The sequence below is a fragment of the Rhinopithecus roxellana genome, chromosome 5, assembly GCF_007565055.1.
Source record: "Rhinopithecus roxellana isolate Shanxi Qingling chromosome 5, ASM756505v1, whole genome shotgun sequence".
Classification (NCBI taxonomy): Eukaryota; Metazoa; Chordata; class Mammalia; order Primates; family Cercopithecidae; genus Rhinopithecus; species Rhinopithecus roxellana.
Window position 1 is genome coordinate 139,558,621 of NC_044553.1, and position 23,798 is coordinate 139,582,418.

General features: G+C 39.7%; 1 protein-coding gene across 11 annotated transcripts in view; it reads right to left on the reverse strand.

Moving 5' to 3' along the window:
- The window catches only part of STON2 (stonin 2), a 177,567-nt gene that overhangs the window by 88,389 nt on the left and 65,380 nt on the right, over nucleotides 1-23,798 (reverse strand). For all 11 annotated transcript variants that reach the window (XM_010364468.2, XM_010364467.2, XM_030930300.1 and 8 more), the window contains one exon: nucleotides 22,674-22,871. In XM_010364468.2, the coding sequence (XP_010362770.2) occupies nucleotides 22,674-22,871 (198 nt within the window). The remainder of the gene's footprint in view (nucleotides 1-22,673; nucleotides 22,872-23,798) is intronic.

Genomic DNA, 23,798 nt, shown 5'->3' on the forward strand with positions numbered 1-23,798 from the left:
CTAGAAATTAATAATAAGAGAAACACTGGAAACAAAGCAAATACATGGAAATTAGACATGCTCCTAAACAACCATGGGGTCAATAAGAAATTTAAGAAGTGAAAACATTTGTTGAAACAAATTGAAATGGAAACACAACACACTAAAACCTATGGGCTAAAAGCAGTGCTAAGGGGGAAACAATAAACATATACATCAGAAAATTAGAAGATTTCAAATAAACAACTTAACAATGCATCTCAAGGAACTAGAAAAACAAGAACAAACCGAACTCAAAATTGGGTGAAGGAAAGAAATAAGAAAAGTTTAGAGCATAGCTAAACAAAATAGAACCAAAAAATAAAACAAACAAACAAACAAAAACAAAGAATCAACAAAACAAAACTCGCTTTTTGAAAAGATAAAGAAAATTGATAAACCTTTAGCTAGATTAACCAAGGGAAAGAAGTCCCCAATAAACAAAATCTGAAACAAAAAAGGATACGTTAAAACCAATAACACACAAATAAAGAGGATCATCAGAGATTATTATGAACATCTATATGTAAACAAATTGGAAAACCTAGAAGAAATAGATAAATTCCTGGACACACATAAAACCTACCAATAATGAACAAGGAAGAAATAGAAAATCTGAATAGACCAATAACAAGTAATGAAATTGAATCAGCAACAAGAAGTCTTTTAACAAAGAAAAGCCCAGGGCCAGATGGCTTTACACTGAATTCTACCAAACTTATAAAGAAGAATTAACGTCAATTCTTCTCAAACTATTACAAAAAATTGAAGAGTCGAGAATTCTTCCTAACTCATTTTATAAGGCCAGCATTACCCTGATACCAAACTGGACAAGAAGACTGTAAAACAAATACACACACACACACACACACACACACACACACACACACACACACTACAGGCCAGTATCCCTGATGAACATAGATGCAAAGATCCTCAACAAAAAACTAGCAAACTGAATCCAAAAACACTAAAAAAAGTGAGACCCTCCCATCTCTATAAAATATGAAAACATCCTGGGCATGGTGGCACATGCCTGTAGTTCCAGCTACTTTGGAGGCTGAGGCAGGAGGATTGCTTGAACCCAGGAGTTTGAAACTGTAGTAAGCTATGATCATGCCATTGCAACAACAGAGTGGGACCCTGTCTCTTACAAAAAAAAAAAAAAGATAATAAAGTAAGAGTAATCCCAGGGATTCAAGGACGGTTCAACATGTGCAAATCAACAAAGCTGACACATCACATCCACAGAATGAAGGAAAAAAACATAAAATCATCTCAATAGGTAAAGAAAGAGCATTTGGTAAAATTCAATATTCCTTTACAATAAAAACTCTCAACAAATATGGCATAGTATGAACAGCTCTCAACATAATAAAGGCCATATGTGACAAACCCACAGCTAAGAATGAAGAAAAGCAGAAAGCCTTTCCTGTAAGAACTGGGAACAAGACAAAAATGTCCACTTTCACCAATCCTATTCATCATAGTACTGGAAGTCCTAGCCAGAGGGATCAGGCAAGAGAAAGACATAAAAAGCATCCAAATTTGAAAAGAGGAAATAAATTGTTCCTCTTTACAGATGATATGATCTTACATAGAAAAACTTAAAAACTCCACTGAAAAACTCTGAAAACTAATAAATTGGGCAAATTGGCAGGATACCAAATCAACACACAAAAATCAGTAGCATTTCTACACACCAATAATGAACTAGCTGAGAAAGAAATAAAGCAATCCTATTTACAATAACTACAAAATTAATCCCAGGAATAAACGTAACCAAAGAGGTGAAAGACTTCTACAAGGAAAACTACAAACCATTGATTAAAGAAATTGAAGAGGACACCAAAAAACTCGAAAGACATCCCATGCCTATGGATGAGAATAACTAATATTGTTAAAATGACCATACTGCCCAAAGTAATCTATAGAGTCAATGTAATTCCTATCAAAACACCAATGACATTCTTCTCAAAAATAGAAAAAACAATCCTAAAATTCATATGAATCCACACAGGAGCTCTAATATCCAAAGTGATACTGAGCAAAAAGAATCATCTGAAGGTATCATACTACCTTAAATTCAAAATATTCTTCAAAGTTATAGTAACTAAACAGCATGGTAATGGTATAAAAACAGACCCATAAGGCCAATGGAAAGAGCCAAGAAATAAATCCATATATTTACAGCCAGCTGATTTTCAACAAAGGTGTTAAGAACATACATTGGGGAAAGGACACCTTCTTCAATAAATTGTGCTGTGAAAAGTGGATATCTACATGCAGAAGAATGAAACTAGATCCCTATCTCTATCCATACACAAACATCAACTCAAAATAAATTAGACTTAAACCTAACACCCGAAACTACAAAATGACTAGAAAAAAGTAGCAGAAACACTCCAGGGCATTGGTCTAGGCAAAGATTTTATAGCTAAGACCTCAAAAGCATAGGTAACAAAAACAAAAATAGACAAATGGGACTATGTCAAACTAAAAAGCTTGTGCACAGTTAAAGGAAATAATAATAGTGCAAAGCGTCAACCTATTGAACGGGAAAAAACATTTTCAAACTATTCATCTGAAAAGGGACTAACATTCAGCATATATATGGAAATCAAACAACTTAAATGCAGAAAACCAAATTTCCCATTAAAAAGTGGGCAAAGGATCAAACAGACACTTTTCAAAAGAAGACACACAAATGGCCAACAGGCATATGAAAAAAATGCTAAATATCACAAATCATCAGGGAAATGCAAATCAAAGCCACAATGAGACATCTTACCCCCATCAGTATGATATTATCAAGAAGACAAAAGATAACAAATGCTGGCCAGCAGAGTGAGAAAGGGGCAATACTGCTGGTGGGAATGTAAATTAGTACAGCCATTAATGAAAACAGTGTGGAGATTTCTCAAAAAACTAAAACTAAAACTACTATATGATCCAGCAATACCATTACTGGGTATTTAACCAAAGGAAAGGGTATCCGTATATCAAAGGTGTATCAGCACCCCCATGTTTATTGTATCACTATTTACAATAGCCAAGATATGGAATCAACCTAAGTGTCCATCAATGGATGAATAGATAAAGGAAATGTGGCATACATACACAATGGAATATTATTCAGCCAAAAAGATGGAAATCCTGACATTTGCAGCAACATGGATGGAACTGGAGGTCATTACGTTAAGTGAAATAAGATAGGCACGGAAAGACAAACGGGCAAGTTCTCACTCATTTGTGGGAGCTGAAAAAGTTGATCTCATGGAGGTAGTGAGTAGAATCATAGCTATCAGAGACTTGAAAGGGTATGTAGAGAGGGTGGTTAATGGCTACAAGCATACAGTTAGATAGAAGGAACAAGTTCTGTTTGGTAGGATGACTACAGTTAACAATAATATACTGTATATTTGAAAATACCTAGAGAGAATATGTGAAATGCTCCCAACACAAAGAAATGATAAAGGTGACAGATACCCTAAATACCCTAACTTGATTATTATACACTGTATGCATGTATTAAAATATCACATATACCCCATACATACATACAAACATTACGCATCAATAAAAAAATTGTAAGAGAAAGAAAAAGTGTTTTCCAGGCTCTGAGGGCCTCCATCTCCATTGGCTCCACTGCTTTTAACTTTCTGCATGACTGAATTGAATCCTTAAGAAAGGCAGTCCATTGTTTAATTCAGAGGAAGAAAAAAGAAAAAAACTTTCAGAGAGGAATGAAATGAAAAATAATCAGTTGCGCCCAGTCAATCTCTTAAGTTTTTAAACAATTCACAGAATGGGTGGGAGGCAAGGAATTACAAGGCCTGGCTCTGCTCCTAAAACTTCTAGGCCTTGGCTTTCTTACCCGTAAAATGTGGAAATTCGACTAAATAATCTCTTAAGTTTCTTCTAACTTTAAAGCTCTGAGATGCTTACAGAAATCAAAACTCATTATGATTCTAAAACCAAAAAGGAAGACTTATTTCCAGAGGTTTTGGGGTTAATAAATTAATAATAAACACTGGCCGGGGTACTCTGTACCAGCTACCATGGCTTGACCACTTAATGTCCATTGATACTTTGTTGAGCGCATGTTAACATTTTATCTTTAAAAAGCATAGCTCATAAATCTTTTTGAAGCCCTGACTTTGCACAAGAGATTCAGTGAGCAATTTCTAATGTCATTTAAATCAGTGGTGTTAAATTACTCATCTGGGAAACTACTTAAAGCTAGAGACACCATCTTTCTTTTTTTTTTTTTTTTTTTTTTTTTGAGACGGAGTCTCGCTCTGCCGCCCGGGCTGGAGTGCAGTGGCCGGATCTCAGCTCACTGCAAGCTCCGCCCCCCGGGTTCCCGCCATTCTCCTGCCTCAGCCTCCCGAGTAGCTGGGATTACAGGCGCCGCCACCTCGCCCAGCTAGTTTTTTTGTATTTTTTTTTTAGTAGAGACGGGGTTTCACCGTGTTAGCCAGGATGGTCTCGATCTCCTGACCTCGTGATCCGCCCGTCTCGGCCTCCCAAAGTGCTGGGATTACAGGCTTGAGCCACCGCGCCCGGCCGAGACACCATCTTTCATGGGTGAATCTGATGATTATTTGAAATGCTATCTACATTTAAAATATTCAGTAAAACAGGTTCAGAATTATGACCGGAGGAACTACTTTCCATTTTTCTCAATTCTCTTTCTAGACTCAAGTGCTTGAGACTAAGGTATTTTGAGGTAAGCTCTTTTTTTTTTTTTTTTTTTTTCCTGGCGGGAGGCAAGGGACAATGCTGATACAATGTGGGAAAAATGGGAAATACAGCTTTACAAAATTCACTGGACACTTCCCTAATTCCAAGCATTATGCTGGAAACCAGACTGTGAGGACAATCCAGAAATGAAAACACTACTGCCCTGGAGGACTGAAGAGTTTGTTACGGAGATAACATCTATGCCAAGAGCTCTCCTAAAATAAGAGGTGACAGCAACTGTGACACGGAGCAAAACTCATGAGAGAACCTGCTTGGGATAGCTTACTTTGAATGTTTTCTTTAGGATCGTACTTGGCACAAAGTAAGAACTGTGTGAGAGAAAACATTATTTTAATTTGATCTTATATAATCAGTAGGTCTTTGTCATGTGGACAAAAATGGAGTTATTAAGGTGAAAGCAGCAGTAGAGGCACAAAGATGCAAATTTTTGAAGGATAATGGGGGAAAGAGTTTGATACAGATTCTGTCCATTCAAAATGCTAAATCCCTTTTAAATCTGTTCAGTTTTTTTCTAACCTAGTCCAGTTCCCCAGTCCAGGCCACCATCTCTTGCCTGGATACTGCCCTGACCTCTGGCTGGTATGAGGTTCCAGCCTAGTGGCTGGAACACAGTAGTTCCTCATTTCTTGAATAAAGGAATAGTTGGCATTAGACATTAGATCCACAGAGTCTTTGCTTCATTGTATAAGCATCAGAGGTGTAAGCAAAGCAGGGATTCTTGGCTGTTTTGCGCTATCGACCGTTTGTCAGTCTCCTAAAGCCTAGGATGCCTTCTCAAGACAATGTGTCAAATACATGAACAAATACATACAACTTAAAAAGAAAGTATATATTAAAATACTTATCTAATATTAAAAACCAACTTCATGAGTTTCTGATATAACAATATCAGCACTTCTTTATTAACATATTAATACTATTATGATTAATGGTAGTATTACCATTATAACAACCATAATAATGCTACCATTATTATGGCTAATACTACTACTAATACAACCAATAATAGAGCCAAGAACTACCATGATTTCCAAGTAGCAACCGTAAAAGATAAAGGCTATCTTAAGATATCTGTCACAACTATAATGTGCTATGGAGGCATCTATGCTTTCTGTTGGTGACTAAGTGGAAGGTACTGCTAATGTTACTGGGGTTTGTTGTCTACATCCATAATTGAGGGACATGCTCATCTCATTAACCTCCCTAGGAGCTGGAGACCATAAAGATGTAAATCATCCAAGTTCATGGGCCCTCTGGATTCTAAGTGGTTCCATATCTAGTTTGAATCACCTGATTGGAACTGATAAAACACAGCATCTTAAACTCTGCCCTATAGGATTGGGAACAGAGGAGTGACCCTTCCCGCGGGCCGAGCCACAGGAGGGACAGAGCTGCATAGTGCTGACAAGCCTGGATGTCAGTCTTAATTTTAGCACTTGACTAAAGTGTGACTCTGGGCATTGGTGTCCTCATCTGTTAAAGAAGGATCGTAACACTAAAAAGAACATCACAGAAGATAATCAATAAAAAGCATTACAGTTGTCACCTCCTCTTCGGTATAAACACATTAGCAATTCTGAAAGGGACTTGCAACAATCTCTGGTTAGAGACTACAAGTTTTATAAGAGCTTCCAAAATATCTCGTTTATACCGCCCTTTTGGAACACAGCATCTTAAACTCTGTTGCTCTTTCTTAGATTTTGCTCCACACAGATGGTTCAGTAACTACAAGAATATATTTCAATATCATGGAAAAGCTTTCCCCAAGTCACCATATTTGCAGTCTTTGAGGTGAATAAATAGGGAAGAAAAATATGGTTATTTTGGTCAAAGAATGTATAGAAGAGTAATATTCTGAAATATGTAAACTTACAGAACATTCTTCCACTGCACCTCCACACATCTACATGTATTAATTAAAAAAAAATTAAAAGATGACAGTAAAATTCAAGTAAGAACAGGAAAAAAATGGAAACTATTGGATAATAGTCTAACATTTGAAAACATGGGGAAAAGTTTTATTTCCACACTAGTCACATCCATGTGTTCTCTTTTAATTCTTACCAGTCATGAAAATACATTTCGGTGAGCAAATACACTTAAGCCTAGGTGATTAGAGAAAAGGTTTGGAAATGAAGGTCTTCTAGCTCTATATCAGAAAATTGAATTTAGGACATTAACAAGATGACAGAATGGGAGGTCCCCGCTTCACTACCCCCGACAAAGAGTTCAACTAGCAACTATCCACAGACAGGAACACCTAGGTGAAACCCCGCAAATTGGAACAAATCTCAGTCACCTACACGGTCCACAGGATGAAATGAAAACCTCATGGAAAGGGTAAGAGAAATAGACTCACTTTAATCACTTCACTCCTCCCTCTCCCTCCAGGTTGGCACAGGGCCAAAGAGTGGATTCTCCTTGGAACCACGTTTTCTACAGAGGAAAAAGAGAATCAGAGACAGACACCCAGCTTCCCTAGGATTCTCAAACACTTCCCAGGAAGCCCATGGTCATTTCAACCTCCACCAAGACCTGTGTCCAGAAGGAAACCATTCATCTAAAACACCGGGGGTCAGGTAGAAACAAAGCAAGAAAGCAGAGCCCACAGCAACCAGGCATGTAGACCTTGGTGGTAGCTCTGTGTACTTGCCAGTGGTGGCTCCCTATCAGAGTTACTAGCTAACAGCATAGCCCACCCACAAAGCTGATCTGCCATACCTAAGAGTTTGAACAGTTCTCAACCCAGCCTCAGAGCCCACTCCAAGGCCCCACAGAGCAAAGAGGCAAACCTCAACTATGTATTTACACTGAGAAAAGCAGAGGAAAACAAAGCAGCTTGTCCTATATTTCCTGATCAGAAGCTCCACCTGATCTCTGGGCTTCTCCTGCAACCCTGTCTAGCTGCTAAACTCAAAGAGTGGTATCACCTGGCCAGGGAATGCACCCTGTGGCCTGGCCCAATCTGAGGTGACTACAGGGTCCATCCAGCAGCTCAGCCTGACTGCAGAGGTCAGCCAGTGGTCTCACCAGATACCGGAGCCCAGCCAACTACCCCATCCAAATGCAAGACAAAGGCAGTAGCCCAGCCATCTAGAGTATCTGAAAGCAAGTTCTTCCCAGGGTCCTTACCAGTTGTCCTATCAGATTCACTAAACAGTGAAGGCCTACCTCTGCAAAAGAACGCCTTAACAGCCAGAAAAGTTGGCTGCATCCTCAAATACACAGATTTCAATGCACGAACACAAGGATTACAAAGACTTAGGAAATCATGACACCTCCAGAAGAAACGAACAAAGCTCCAATGATGGGCCCAAAAGAAAGGGGGATCTATGAAATGACAGACAAAAAATTCAGAATAATCCTCTCTAAAAAGTTCAGTAAATGACAAGAATATATAGATAAATATGAAATAAAATTTGGAAAATAATACATGAATGAGAATTTTGACAAAGAAATAGAAACAACAACAAAAAATAGAAATCCTAGAGATAAAGAACACAGTTACTGAAGTGAAAAATGCAACAGAGGCTGGGCATGGTGGCTCACACCTGTAATCCCAGCACTTTGGGAGGTCGAGGCGGGCAGATCATGAGGTCACTAGGTCAAGGCCAGCCTGGCCAACATGGTGAAGTCTTGTCTCTAATAAAAATACAAAAATTAGGCCGGGCGCGGTGGCTCAAGTCTGTAATCCCAGCACTTTGGGAGGCCGAGACGGGCAGATCACGAGGTCAGGAGATCGACACCATCCTGGCTAACACGGTGAAACCCCGTCTCTAGTAAAAAAAAATACAAAAAATTAGCCGGGCTTGGTGTCGGGCGCCTGTAGTCCCAGCCACTCCAGAGGCTGAGGCAGGAGAATGGCGTGAACCCGGGAGGCAGAAATTGCAGTGAGCCGAGATCGCGCCACTGCACTCCAGCCTGGGCGACAAAGCGAGACTCGGTCTCAAAAAAAAAAAAAAAAAAAAATACAAAAATTAGCTAGGCATGGTGGCGTCTTCCTGTAATCCCAGCTACTTGGGTGGCTGAAGCAGGAGAACTGCTTGAACCAGGACCCAGGAGGCGGAGGTTGCAGTGAGCAGAGATCACGCCACTGCACTCCAGCCTAGGCTACAGAATGAGACTCCGTCTCAGAAAAAAAAAAATATGCAACAGGACACTTCAACAGCAGGCTTGACTAAATGGAAGAAAGAATGAGTGAACTCAAAGACAGAACATTTGAAATTATCCATTCAGAAGAGGAAAAAAAAAGAATGCAAAAGAATGAAGAAAGCCTACAGGACTTATGGATGAGGTACCATCAAGACACCTAACCTTCACATTATAGAAATTCAAGAAGGAGAAGAAAGAAAGGGAGCCAGAAAGCATATTTTAAAAAAATAATAGTTGAAAATTTCTCTAACCTGAGGAAAGATGACAACATCCAGGTACAGGAAGTGCAGAAGTCTCCAACAAAATTCAACCCAAAGAGGAGTTCACAAAGACACATAATCAAATGATCAAAAATTAAAGACAAATAAAAAATTATGAGAGCACCAAGAGATAAGAAATACATCACATACAAAGGGGTCCCAATACAACTATAATCAATTTCTCAGCAGAAACTCTGTAGGCCTGAAGAGAGTGGGATGATATATTCAAAGTGCTGAAGTAAAAAAGAAATCTGCCAACCAAGAATGCTTTGCTCAACAAAGCTTTCTCTGAAATGAGGGAAAAATAAAAAATTTTCCAGACAAACAAAAGCTAAGGGAGTTCATTGCCAGTACTCCTACCTTATAGGTAATGATAAGTGAAGTTTTTAAAAGTTGAAGCAAAAAGCTGCTGTTAAGTAATAAATAATGTAAAAATTACGAAAGCACAAGACCCAATGCTATAAGTAAAGCAGAGCCATATTCAGAATACTCTAAATGTACTATAATGATGATGTCTAAGGCAATTTTATCTCTAGCATTAAGGGTTAAAAGACAAAACTATTAATAACAACTATAGCTAACATAAATTGTCAAAGGATACCCATTACAAAATAATATAAATTCTGACATTAAAACCAGAAGGTGTGGGGGGAGGGAGGAGTAAACATGTAGAGTTGTTATATACAATCAAAGTTATCATAAACTTGAAATAAGGCGGTCTGAAGTACAAGATGTTCTAGGTAAGCCTCTTGGTGATCACAAAGCAAAAAATCTTTAGTAGAAGAGCAAAACAAAAGTACAAAGGATCAAAGCATACCACTACAGAAAACCATAAAATCACAAATGAAGTCAGAAGAAAGATAGGAAAATAATCTACAAAACAACCAGAAGGCAATTAATAAAATGGCATGGTAAGTTTTTACCTATCTATACTTACCTTGAATGTAAATTGATTAAATTACTCAATAAAAAGACATAGAGTGATGGAATGGATGAAAAAATAAGACCCACCTATATGCTGGGTCACCTCCCTTTTAAAGACACACATAGACTGAAAGTAAAGGAATAGAAAAAGATATTCCACGCAAATGGAAACCAAAAGAGTGCTGGGATAGTTACACTTATATCAGGCAAAATAGACCTTATGTCAAAAACTGTAAGAAGAGACAAAGAAGGACATTATATAATGATTAAAGGGCCAATTAGGCCGGGCGCGGTGGCTCAAGCCTGTAATCCCAGCACTTTGGGAGGCCGAGACGGGCGGATCACGAGGTCAGGAGATCGAGACCATCCTGGCTAACACGGTGAAACCCCGTCTCTACTAAAAAAAAAAAAAAAAAAAAAAAAAAACATAAAGGGCCAATTCATCAAGAGAATACAATGATTATAAATACATATGCACCCAATATCGAAGCACCTAAATACATAAAACAAATATTAAAAGATTGAAGGGAAAGACGTATTGCAATACAATAATCATATAGGACTTCATACTCTATGTTCAATAATGGGCAGATTAACCAGACAGAAAAGTAATAAGGAAACACTGGACTTGAACAACACTTTAGACCAAATGGACCTAGCAAACATATACAGAACATTCCATCCAACAGCAACAGAATATACATTCTTCTCAAGCACATCCAGAACATTATCCAGTATAGATCATATGGTGGGTCACAAGACAAGTCTTTTTAAATTAAAGAAGACTGAAATCATATCAAGAGTGTTTTCTGACCACAATGTAAACAAATAGAAATCAATCACATGGAGAAGTTCAGAAAATTCACAAATATATAGAAATTAAACAACATGACTCTGAACAACCAATGGATCAAAGAAGAAACTAAAAGGATTTAAACATATCTTGAGACAAACAAAAACAGAAATACAATGTACCACAACTTATGGGAGTGGCAAAGGCAGTTCTAAGAGAAAAGTTTATTGCAATGAACGCCTACATCAAAAAAAATAAGGAATATCGCAAGTAGTAATTTAATGTACACCTCAAGAAAATAGAGAAAGCTGAACAAACTAAGCCTGATGTCAACAGAAATAAGAAATAATAAAGCTCAAAGCAGAAATACATGAAGCAGAGACTAGAAAAATACAAAAGATTAATGAAACGAAGAGGTGATTTTTTGAAAAAATAACATGGACGAACTTCTAACTAGACTAAGAAAAAATGGAAGACACAAGTAAATAAAATGAGAAGTGAAAGGGGAGACATTACAACTGATCACAGAAATACAAAGGATATTAAGAGAATATTATAATTACATGCCAAAAAATAGGATAACCTGGAAGAAATGGATAAATTCCCTAACAAATGTAATCTACCAAGATTGAATCACAAGGAAATACAAAATCTGAGCAGACCAATAACCAATAAGGAGACAGAACCAGTGATTAAAAAAAAAAAAAAAAAAAACTTCCATCAAAGAAAAGTTCCAGGGCCCAATGGCTTTACTGCTGAAGTCTGCCATTAGCCAGGTGTGGTGGTGCACACCTGTTGTCCCAACCACATGGGGGGCCGAGGGCAGAGGATCGCTCAATCCTGGGAGGTTGAGGCTGCAGTGAGCCGTCTTCATGCCACTATACTCCAGCCTTGGCAACAGAGTAACACCTTGTCTTAAAAAAATTGTTTTTAAATAAAGAAGAATCCCAATCCTCACAAACTCTTTAAAAAAATTAAAGAGAAAACACTTCCAAACTCTTTTAAGAGGCCAGCATAGCTCTTCTTATAAGCCAAACAAGGACATTACAAGAAAAGGAAACTATAGCAAAGGATCCTTCATGAACATAAATTCCAAAATCCTCAACAAAATACTGGCAAACTAAATTTAATAGCACATTAAAATAATCATTCACCTATAATTAAGTGGGATTTATCCCTGGGATGCAAAGATGTTTCAATATATGCAAGTCAATAAATTTGATAATCACATTAACAAAATAAAAGATAAAAAACATATGATCATCTCATTAGATGCAGCAAAAACATTTGACAAAACTCAACATTCTTTAATAATAAAAAAATAACAAATTAGGTATGAAAGGAATGTACCTTAACACAGTACAGGCCATATGTGATAAACACACAGCTAACATTATATTTAACAGTGAAAAACTGAAACTCTTTTCCCTAAGTCCTAGAACAAGACAAGGATGCCCACTCTTGCCACTTCTATTCCACATAGTATTGAAAATCCTTAGAGAAATTAGGCAAGAGAAAGAAATAAAAGGCATCCAATTAGAAAAGGAGGATATGAAATTGTCACTGTTTGTTGATAACATAATCTTACATATAGAAAACACTTAAGATTCCACCCATAAACTGTCATAACTAATAAATATACATAATAAAGTTGCAGGACACAAAATCAACACACAAAAATCAGTACTTTTTCTATACACCAACAAATGTTCTGAAAACGAAATCAAGAGAACAATCCCATTTACAACATCTACAAAAAAGGAATAAATTTAACCAAAGAGGTGAAAACTATAAAACACTGACGAAATAAATTTAAGAAGATACAAATAAATGGAAAGATATCTTGTGCTCATGGATTAGAAGAATTAATATTGTTAAAATGACGATACTACTCAAAGTAATCTACAGAATCAGTGCAATCCCTATCAAAATTCCAACGTCATTTTTCATTGAAATAGAAAACAATCCTAAAATTCCACATTGACTTAAAAACAAAACAAACACCAAATAGCCAAAGCTGTCATAAGCAAAAACAACAGAAGTTGGAGGTATCACACTACGTGACTTGAAACTATACTACAAGGATATAGAAATTAAAAGAGCATAATACTAGCATAAAAATAGACTCATTAACCAATGGAACAGAACAGAAAGCCCAGAAATGAACCCACACATGTACAGTCATTTGATTTTTGACAAAGGTGCCAACACCTTAGGAAAAGAATCATCTCTTCAATAAATAGTGTTGGTAACACTGGATATCCACATGCAGAATAAAATTAGACCCGTATCTCACACCATATACAGAATCAACTCAAAATGGATTAAAGGCTTAAACATAAGACCTGAAACTGTAAAACTATTAGAAGAAAACATAAGGGAAAAACTAGACAATATTGGTCTAGGCAATGATTTTTTACATTTGACCCCAAAGGCACAGGCAACAAAATAAAAAAGACAAATGGGATTAAATCAAAATAAGTTTTTGTACAACAAAGGAAACAACAGAGGGAAGAGACAAACTATGAATTTGGAGAATATATTTGCGAGCCACACATCTGATAAGGGATTAATATCCAAGATATATAAGAAACTCAAACAACTCTATAGAAAGAAAACAAATCATCTGATTTTAAAATAGGCAAAGGACCTGAAAGACATTTCTCAAAAGAAGACATACAAAAGGCTAACATGCAAATACATATATATATAAATATATATACATATAAAATATGCAACATCAATAACCATTAGGGAAACGCAAATTAAAACCACCATGAGATATCACCTCACACCTGTCAGAATGGCATTATCAAAAAGATTAAATATCAGTAGTGTTGGTGAGGATGTGGAGAAAAGGGAACCCTTGTATAATGTTGGTGGGAATGTAATTTAGTACAGCCATTATGAAAAAGGCTCCTCATAAAACTAAAAATGGAATTACAATATGATCCAGCAATCCCAGTTCTGGGTTACTCAAAAGATTTGAAATCAGTATGTCAAAGGGATGTCTGCATGCCCATGCTCACTACAGCACTATTAAACAATACACAAGTTATGGAATCAACCTAAGTGTCCATCAGTGGATGAATGGATGAAGCAAATGTGGAATATATACACAATGAAATACTATTTAGCCTTTAAAAAGAAAAATATTTTGTAATTTGCAACAACATGGATGGACGTGAATAACATTATGCTAAGTGAAATAAGCCAGGCACAGAAAAATAAGTACTACATGTTCTCCCTTATATGTGGAATGTAGAACAACCGAACTTAAAGAAGCAGAAAGTAGAATGGTGGTTACCAGAGCCTGGGGAGATGCAGGGAATGGGTAGATGCTGGTCAAATGGTACAAAGCCTCAATGAGACAGTAGTAATAAGGTTTTTATTTCTTGAAAATATATTACACGGTGTGATGAATACAGTGACTAATACTGTATTTTAGACTGGAAAATTGCTAAGAGAATACATTTCAAGTCTTCTCACCACAAAAAATAATAAGTATTTAAGGTGATAGATATGTTAATTGATTTAATTGTTCCACATTATATTAAAAAATCATAACATAACTTTGTACCCCATAAATACATATAATTTATCTACTCACAATTTTAAATTTTTAAATTAAAAAAAGATTAATTTATTCCACAAAGATCCACTGTGTAATTTCAATGTGCCAGGCAACATGCTGGGGATATACAATGGAGGTGGTTCCTGCTTCCACAAAGGTCTCGGTCCAGCAGAGGACTCCTAAACAAAGAATTGCAGTCCAGTAAAATAAGCACATGAGGGGGGTTGTATATTGCTCCTGGGAAATGCAACGGAGGCAGCACTGCATCTGGGGAAGGCTCTCTATAATTGCTCCTTCCAGCAAGTGACTGTGTTCACAAACACCAGCCTCCCACAGTACACCAGGCATAGCGCAGGATGAGCCCAGGAGGGATTTGGGTTGAATCCCAACTACTTTTCTATTTGTGTGACTTTTGACAAATCATTTAACCTCTTGAGCTGTTGGCTCTGAACTCATAAAATGGGACAGCAATATGTACTTTTAAATTGTGAAGATTAAATGAGATTATATATATATAAAGTATATAGGACATTCCTGGCACATAGTAGAAACAATGACACATAGAAACAATTTTACAAATTACATATAAAAATCCTTTTAATGGCAAAAAAAAAAAAAAAGCTGTTTGTAGATTATCACTTCCTCATGGGAAAATATCACATAGCTTAGTTTTCTCTGTATTCTCAGTAACTGATAAATGGTAAGAACTCAATATATGTGTTTCTGAGAAACTTTTGAACCTCCTGGAAAAAGCTTCAAACAAAGCAATCATTAGAGTTTTTTGGTTTTAATAAGGATTAAAATCTAAAATGCACAACAAATGAAGACAAAAATACATGAGAACAGAAATGAGGCCAAATTTGTATTTGTTAACGAAACAGTGAAAAGATGATTTGTTTTAAAAAACTGCTCTGCTGTTCTTCCATTTTAAGGAAGGAAAATACTGTTCAGGAAGAAGATGAGTATCTCTGACTTTTGTAGCTAGGAGAAAGAATTTTAAAAATTAGTTAACTTGTTTTTGTTTTCCAAGCAAAATATATTCAAGGTTAAAAAATATCATAAAATAGAGATGTGCCTTAAGAATGACAAAAATCTCCTGTAATCCCATCAAGCACAATGGTAATTACTGTTTACCTGTGAATCTGGGCCCCACTCTGGTTTGCAGCTCTATGAGCTGCAGCAGGATGACAGCAAAACAGGCAACAGAGAAACATGTTATATCTTGTACAGAGACATGCAGCCCAGGTGACGCTCTTAATAAATAATGACAAGAGAACCTTTCTGAGCGTCTAAAAAGTAGTTGTCACAAAAATTTGAGGTTCCGCAGGCCACAACTCTCTACTCACTTTGGGAAATCACTTTGGGACACCCTTTGGGAAATGCTGGACTCTAAAATCCAAATGGAATACAAACACTTGTTTCTGAGAAAAAAACTGAGTTCAAAATCTCTAGGGATATCCTACTGCTCTGGCAGAAGTCCACTGTGATCCGTTAAATGCAAATGAATCAAGAACATCTGGTCTAAATTTGTTTTAAAGCCTATGGGGGTTTAAATACAAAGAAAGTTTGGCAAAATAGTTTTGAGTCTGCTGAATCTAGAATTTTATATTTTTTAAAAAGGCCAAGAGGTTTAGCAGAGCAAGAGACAAAGTAAGGCTAACTTTATAAAGTTAACTAATACAGGTAGGTTGTCAAAATATTTCTTTCTGGTTTCCCTAGCTCTCTAACACTTTAGCAGTGTTAGAAAACACAGCTAAAATGGCCTGTACTTCCAAGTCAGATTTGCCAATTTATGTATGTTTGGGTTTCTGAACACCACTATCTGACCAAGTAGGGAGTAGAGGTTAATGAAAAGCTAAATGTATATATGTGTGTGTGTGTGTATACATTACATGTATATAAATATAAATTATACATCTACATACATATAACTTCAGGAATTTTCAAAGTCTTTAATAAGCTAATACATGTTATAAATCTCCAACAAAGGGGGCACAGCATGACCTAACATGCTGGCCTCAGCATCTGGATCTCTTTGGCCTTCTGCATGGGACACACTTTGGGAAATGCTGGACTCTTAAGTTCAAGTGGGATACAAATGTCAGGGATGCAGATGATTTTAGCCACCTGTATGGCAAATCCACCTGATAGCAATAACATAAGCATAGCCTGAGAAGGACCCCGTATGGCAGACACACGTGAATGTGTGTGTTGAGCTAAGGAATCCTGGCGTAGCCAACTTGGGGATTTGTTCCTTGTCTATGAGGAACATCTGAGCCCCCAGCCCATCCCAAGGAACACAGGCTATACAGTGGATCAAGGCCCCAAGTTCTGGGTTGAATAAAGGTTGCCAGGTGGAGGTAGTTAGCAAAATGGTGCTAACTGAAAATGCTATATAAACTGCATGCTTTTTGCAAGTGGTTGCTGTTCTGTCCAGTCTCCCGCCACTGGACTCTCTTCCCTGCATGTAAGCCTCCAATAAAGGCCCATGTCTTGTTTGCTGGCCCTGGGTCTTTTCTTCAGCCTCTTGAACCTGATGCCATCCCCACTAGAGTTGATAGGGGTTTGGCACAACACCACCTGCAATCTCAAGCTATCCATTCAAGGATATATTAAACAATTATTAAACACCTGCTATGTGCTTCATCCAGTCTTGACATTCCTCAGTTTACACATATCTGAGCATTCTAATCCTACACTTAAATCTATACTTTTCTTATGCGTAAAAGAGAACTTGGACAGGCGCAGTGGCTCATGCCTATAATCCCAGCACTTTGGGAGGCCGAGGTGGGCAGATCACCTGAGGTTAGGAGTTCAAGACCAACCTGGCCAATATAGTGAAACCCCATTTCTACTAAAAATACAAAAATTAGCCAGACATGGTGGCACGTATCTGTGGTCCCAGGTACTCAGGAGGTTGAGATGGGAGGATCACTTGAAACCGGAAGGTGGAGGTTGCAGTGAGCCGAGACCATGCCACTACACTCTAGCCTGGGTGACAGAGTGAGACTCTGTCTCAAAATAAAAATAAAAAAGAACCCAACCAAAGCCTACTACTTAAGAGCAGCTTGTGTGCAAGCATTCACGTGTTTTCTCTTCCCTGGTTGGAATGAACTTCAAAGGCACAAGGTTTGCTTTTATTCCCTCAACCCTCTTACTGTTCACCAACCCACATGAACCTAGTGGCATTACAGAGCTACACTGACTGGTGAAAATGGCAGGGTGTGCCCACCTTGTCTAGACAAAGGAGACACCTGTGGAGATGAGAGGTAAGAGTGGAGTGAAATGTTGTTTGGGATCTTCTCCTGCCGTCTGCTCTTGAGAGCAGACCTCAGAGCTAACATCAACACTACTCTCCAGCTCTGCCCCCCACACCCTGTGATTTAACCAAGGTGAGGGGATTTGTTTGCCTTCCTACTAATTATCCCCTTGGTGAGAAAATGAGAAAAAAAGTGTAGGCTGATCAGAGTCTTTCCCTCCACGATTACGCTGGGAATTAGATTGCCCTGCGGGGCTGCCAGATCCCGGCAGAACTCTGCCGCAGGTGACAGGGAGGAGGCTGAGGCTCTGCTCTCGGCAGCCCACTACCAAGCAAGGGGGCCAAGGCAAATAGGCTGGGCCCAGAGCACCGCAATCCCTCTCCAAACAAGAGGTGACTCACAGAACATGAGGTGCCCAGTGGTTACCCTGACACACTGTGCTCTCACCAGGAAAAGCCCAGCTCAGCTGAGGGAGCTCCAGATGAGGCTGCAATTCCAAGGAGCTCTTCACCCTCTAACACCCTCTGCAATGCTAAGGGGCACGGGGGCAGAGGGGGACAATGACAAACATCTCCCCAAGGCAGTTCCTCCCAAGGTTCCCCAAGCACAGAAACCAGTCACACCGAACTCCCCACAGCGTCTCTGTATTTACCGCTTGCTACTGAGAAATGCAAAGCCCTTCTCAGATCTCATTCCACATGCTATAGTCTGGGTAACAGCTCTCTTTGGGGGTAACAGAGGAGTGGACAGTAATTATCCTTATGTCCCATATCAAATGGAAATGAAGCAAAGAGATACTAAATTAAGATTTTTTTATTCCTATAGCACTTTGCACTGTACGAAACACATTCATATGTACCGTCACCCTGACTGAGCAGGATCGCTCAGTTCCGTTTTACAAATAAGTAAGTAAAGCTCTGAAGAAATGACTTACCCGGAGGACAGACTGATGAGAATCTGTGCCATAACCCCAGGGGGATTCAGTTTCCCCAACTGGAACCATCCAGCCTCAAAGCAGGGCACTCCTAGAGGTTGGCACTGCCACAAGCCTGGTGCCAGGCAGAGGGCAGGGCATCACCTGGCTGGAGGAGCTCTCAATAGCTCAACTGAAAGCATTTTTTTCTTCCTTTTCTTTTTTTTTTTTTTGAGACCAAGTCTCACTCTGTCACCCAGGCTGGAGTTCGGTGTCACGATCTCGGCTCACTGCAGCCTCCGCCTCCCGGGTTCAAGCGATTCTCCTGCCTCAGCTTCCTAAGGAGCTGGAATTACAGGCACGCCACCACGCCCAGCTAATTTTTGTATTTTTAGTAGAGATGGGGTTTCACCATGTTGGTCAAGCTGGTCTCAAACTCCTAGCTTCAAGTGATCCACCCACCTCAGCCTCCCAAAGTGCTGGGAATACAGGCACGAGCCACCACGCCTGGACAACTGAAAGCATTTTTAAATTCCCTGCTACTGGCATAAATGGAGAAATGTCACAGATTGAAAAATACTTGTTCATTCTCCTAAACTTTGTCTTTCCTTCTCCTCCTCCTATTCTGGGACCCAGGATGAGTTAAAGACTTTTCAAAGCCAGAACTCTACCCTGTTTGCACACGTCAGGATGTTCTAGAAGAGCCTCATAGGTTACCACAGCTCAGGATGCATCCAGACACTGACTCCACGGCCTACGGAGCTGCTCTCTGACGACTCACTTCACTGCCTCTCCTTTCCCAGGCTCATGGAGATATACCACCTGTCACCTCTGGGCCTGGAGGGCAGATGGAGGTGAGATGTGAAGGAAGACTGCATCGTCAAAGCAGATGGAAGCATTCCCTAGCACCTGGGCCATCCTGGGTCCCAGCTTGATTACTAAAGAATAGGGAGATTTCAAAGTAAAATGCCCAGAAACTTGTTTACAGAACATAATACTGTGGGTACACAGCAGTTATCTGTAAACATGCGTATCTGTTAAGGACAAATGAGCTTTATCCTCAAGCTCTGCCTGCTACACATCTTGTTTTAAATCGCTTGTATATATGCTCGTATGCATCCTCTATACACATCTGTACAGAAAGTCTGGGGGGTAACATAGCAAATAAATTAACTACGGTGACTTGAGGCACTGCCAGGTTTGGAAACTGGCTGGAAAAGGGTTTGGAAGTTTCACTGAAATTCAGGTCATCCATTTCTCAGTGGTGTTCTCTTAACAAGTTGCTTTACCTTTCTCAGACTCGGTGTCAACTAGGAAATGGGGAGAATGACACTGGCCTCGCAGCACTGCTGTGAAAACCAGAGATCATACACCTCATATGCTGGCACACAGCAGACACTCATTAAATGCTATCTATAACTATTACTACTGTAAAAGAGGATGGGGCTCGGTGTGGTGGCTCACACCTGTAATCCTAGCACTTTGAGAGGCCAAGGCAGGCGGATCACCTGAGGTCAGGAGTTTGAGATCAGCCTGACCAACATGGCGAAACGCTGTCTCTACTAAAAATACAAAAAGTAGCCAGGCATGGTGGCACACACCTGTAATCCCAGCTACTCGGGAAGCTGAGGCAGGAAAATCACTTGAACCTGGGAGGCAGAGGTTGCAGTGAGCCGAGATTGCACCACCAGACTCCAGCCTGGGTGACAGAGACTCTGCCTCAAACAAACCAAAAAGAGGATGGTTGCCAAAAAGCCATACCTCTACACTCCCTGTAGCCATGGAAACTGCCTCTTGTTGAATAAGAGCATCCTTCCTCATTCTCCAGTCCCAGATTTGCCTTTGAGTCTCTGGTATAAACTCTGGTGTAGGGGCCAGTTAGTTCCTCATGAGGACCACGTGTGCTGGCTATTCCAACACACCTGTTCCCCACTTGCAACCTCAGATCCATTCTATCTGCTCTGGTGACTGACTTCTGTGGGCTGCTTCCCCAGGGCTTCATGCCCTTTGGCCTCAGGCTAGGATCTGCCAGTTGGAAACACCAGCACCAGATCCGGGAACTTATTCTTCCCTATCTCCCTGCTTGGTCAAATCTCTACAGTGGCTCTGTCCTTTCTGTCGCCATAGCTCCTGTTGGGCAGCCCCTCTTCTATGATTCCAGTGCTTGCTTCCTCTGTAGGTGGTCCCTTCATTAAGCTCTCTCCAGATAAACATTTTCAGGGCACCATCTGCTTCCTGCCAGGACCCTAACCAAAACACGGGAGGTTTTCTTGATGCAAACTATAACACTGTTAGAATGACTTTAGAACAAGGAGATGTTAAAAATAATGATAAGCTGTGGAAGCAGACTAATAATGTCTAGTTCAGGCTAGGGCTCTGATTTTCATTACTTGAACCTCCAAGAATTAAAGCAACTTTCATCTAATAAGAAAGTCGAGAAGACAATAAAAAACAGCCTAAGCCTAGAGATCTTGTCTTTTCCTTCAGCGAGGGGCCCGTTTTGCAACTCTCCAAAGCAACAAGAACCTTGCAGCAGGAAAGAGAACTTGTTTCATCCCTGATGGACACTTACTCTGTGTCAAACATCATGTAAGCTATTTTACATAAACCGTCTCATTTGGAGCTGATAACAACTTGGTGAGGTATACCCATTTTTCAGAAGAGGAAATAGAGTCATAAAGATAGTAAGGATCTGTTCGAGGTCACATAGCTGGTCAGTGCAGAATCAGGGTTTGAACCTGAGAAGTCTGGCTCTGGAGTCTGGGTAGCCTGAACCAATGCTTAGGTGCCTCCTCCCTGGAAAGGGGGCCGAGAGCAATGAAAAGTGAAGCAGGGAGGCAAGCTCAGCCTCTATTCCTAACAGCCTCAGCTGCTGAAGGTGTGCTCGCATCCATGAGATGCCCCCACTGTGGAAATGGGGCCCTGGGGGCATATTTCAGCCACCGACCAGGATCATCAGCCACAGAGACAAACCAGAAGTGAAGGAGTGTCTGAAAACAAAACACTATAAAGAACCACAGCTTCTGAAGACAAAGCGGGTCCATGATAAACTAGGATTCTCTGCAACATTATCAAATACCAAACCAAATCCTGCCTGAACCCCTCAGTCTGCAAGACAGATCCCTCTTTATACTTGTAAAATTTAATGGCACATAGCATGAGGGCAAACATCCAAAGCTTAAAAATGACCTAGAAACTCTGAACAACATTGAGAAGGAAAAACAAATGCTGTCAACACACTGGGTAATTTCATCCACAGAGAAACGAGCAGTAACTTCATCACTTTCAGAAGAAACCAATCTCTTGGGCCAAATAACCAAAACACCAAGAACATCTTTCCAACGCCAAGAATCTTTCCAATGCCATTTCCAAACCTTGCCTGTAATTCAGCACTTGTTAACAGACCCATATTCCACCTGCAAAGAAAGCCAGCATTCCATCTTATGCCTACTGGAAAGTTTAATAAATGAGGTATAGTGCATTGCCGATTGACGTATCACTCAACCAAGGCACAACAGAATAAACACTTAACTGCAAAATGATTTGTAGTCTGAACACAGTGGCTGAGTCTTGATTCTCATTCTGTTTCACGTAACATTTGCTTTTTTCTGCTTAAATCTACCTCCCTCTTATTGAAAACGCAAGATGCGTGGGTAGTAGGATGAAAGATTCAGCCTTGTACATATTTACACATAGTTCAGTAATCCCAGAAGAAAATAAATTGACAGAGAATGGTATTTATACCAAACAGTCAGAAAACAACATATTAAGATACACTGTCAAATGGTTACCCAGTATGAATAATCTGCCAACCAAGGATCCAATTTGTGTATACATCTTCCCCAATGCAATTTCTTGCCACTTTGGGTTCTAATTTTTTGACTGGATAACAACACCTGAACTCATTCTGCAAAGGAAGCCAGCTGCAGCGATTTTTAAAAGGACTTTAAAAGTGGGCTTGGGTACACCAACAGTGATTTGCAAAGCCCTCTGGCTTAGAGCTCCATCTTACCAGTCGAGTCAGCCCCAGAAGCCTGACCACTCGTCTGCTCCTCAGCATTGATGAGCTGCAGGTCTGTATACGAACATCCAAAGCTAGGACTGCTGGTGTCTTCAGAATGGGTGGTCCAGCTGCTCTCAGAAGTCAGAGGGCATCTCCCCAGGGAGTCAAAGGAAGGGCATGTCCAGCAGGGTATGGTCAATGGTAGGGCTGGGGAGAGACCAAAAACCAAAAGCATACAATATAAATAGTTGTACTTTGTCTTTAGTGCTTATCTTACTTTGATGTTGCTCACATCCTATGAAATCTCAACAGTCATACAAGGCAAGGAAGTCTTGTATGGAGAGTATCACTCATGACACAGACAGAGAAAACTGATTGACTGAGACCCCATGGTGAATCAGTATCAAAACAAGTATGAAAAGTAAGGTCCCAGTTGGGCACGGCGACTCACACCTGTAATCCCAGCAGTTTGGGAGGCTGAGGCAGGTGGATCACGAGGTCAGGAGATCAAGACCATCCTGTCTAACACGGTGAAACCCCATCTCTACTAAAAATACAAAAAATTAGCTGGGCGTGGTGGCGGGCGCCTATAGTCCCAGCTACTTGGGAGGCTGAGGTAGGAGAATGGCGTGAACCCGGGAGGTGGAGCTTGCGGTGAGCCGAGATCACCCCACTGCACTCCAGCCTGGGCAGCAGAGCGAGACTCCGTCGCAAAAAAAAAAAAAAAAGACAGACAGACAGAAAAGTAAGGTCCCAGGACTCTCCGATCAAAGAAAATATCACTAAAGGAACACAAGTTACTTCAGGGTCTAATTTTACTTCTTAACTTACATTTCAGCTTCTTTCAACCCCAAACTACAGGAATCTTGCAGTTTCACCCTCACTGTTACATTTCCTCCATTTGTAGTGGCACAAAAAAACTCACCAATTTACACTGAAACATTAGAGCCAGTTTAGGTTAAAGGATAAAGAGTAGACATATAACTATATATGAACATGTATGTGGCATGCCCCTGCTTGCTTTGAGTTGACTGTAACTGGAGATTCTGCTGACTGTCACGTATACAAATGGAAATTTACTGAGGCTGCCAACCTGCATGCAATACAATGAAAAATACCTTTAAGGGAAAAATG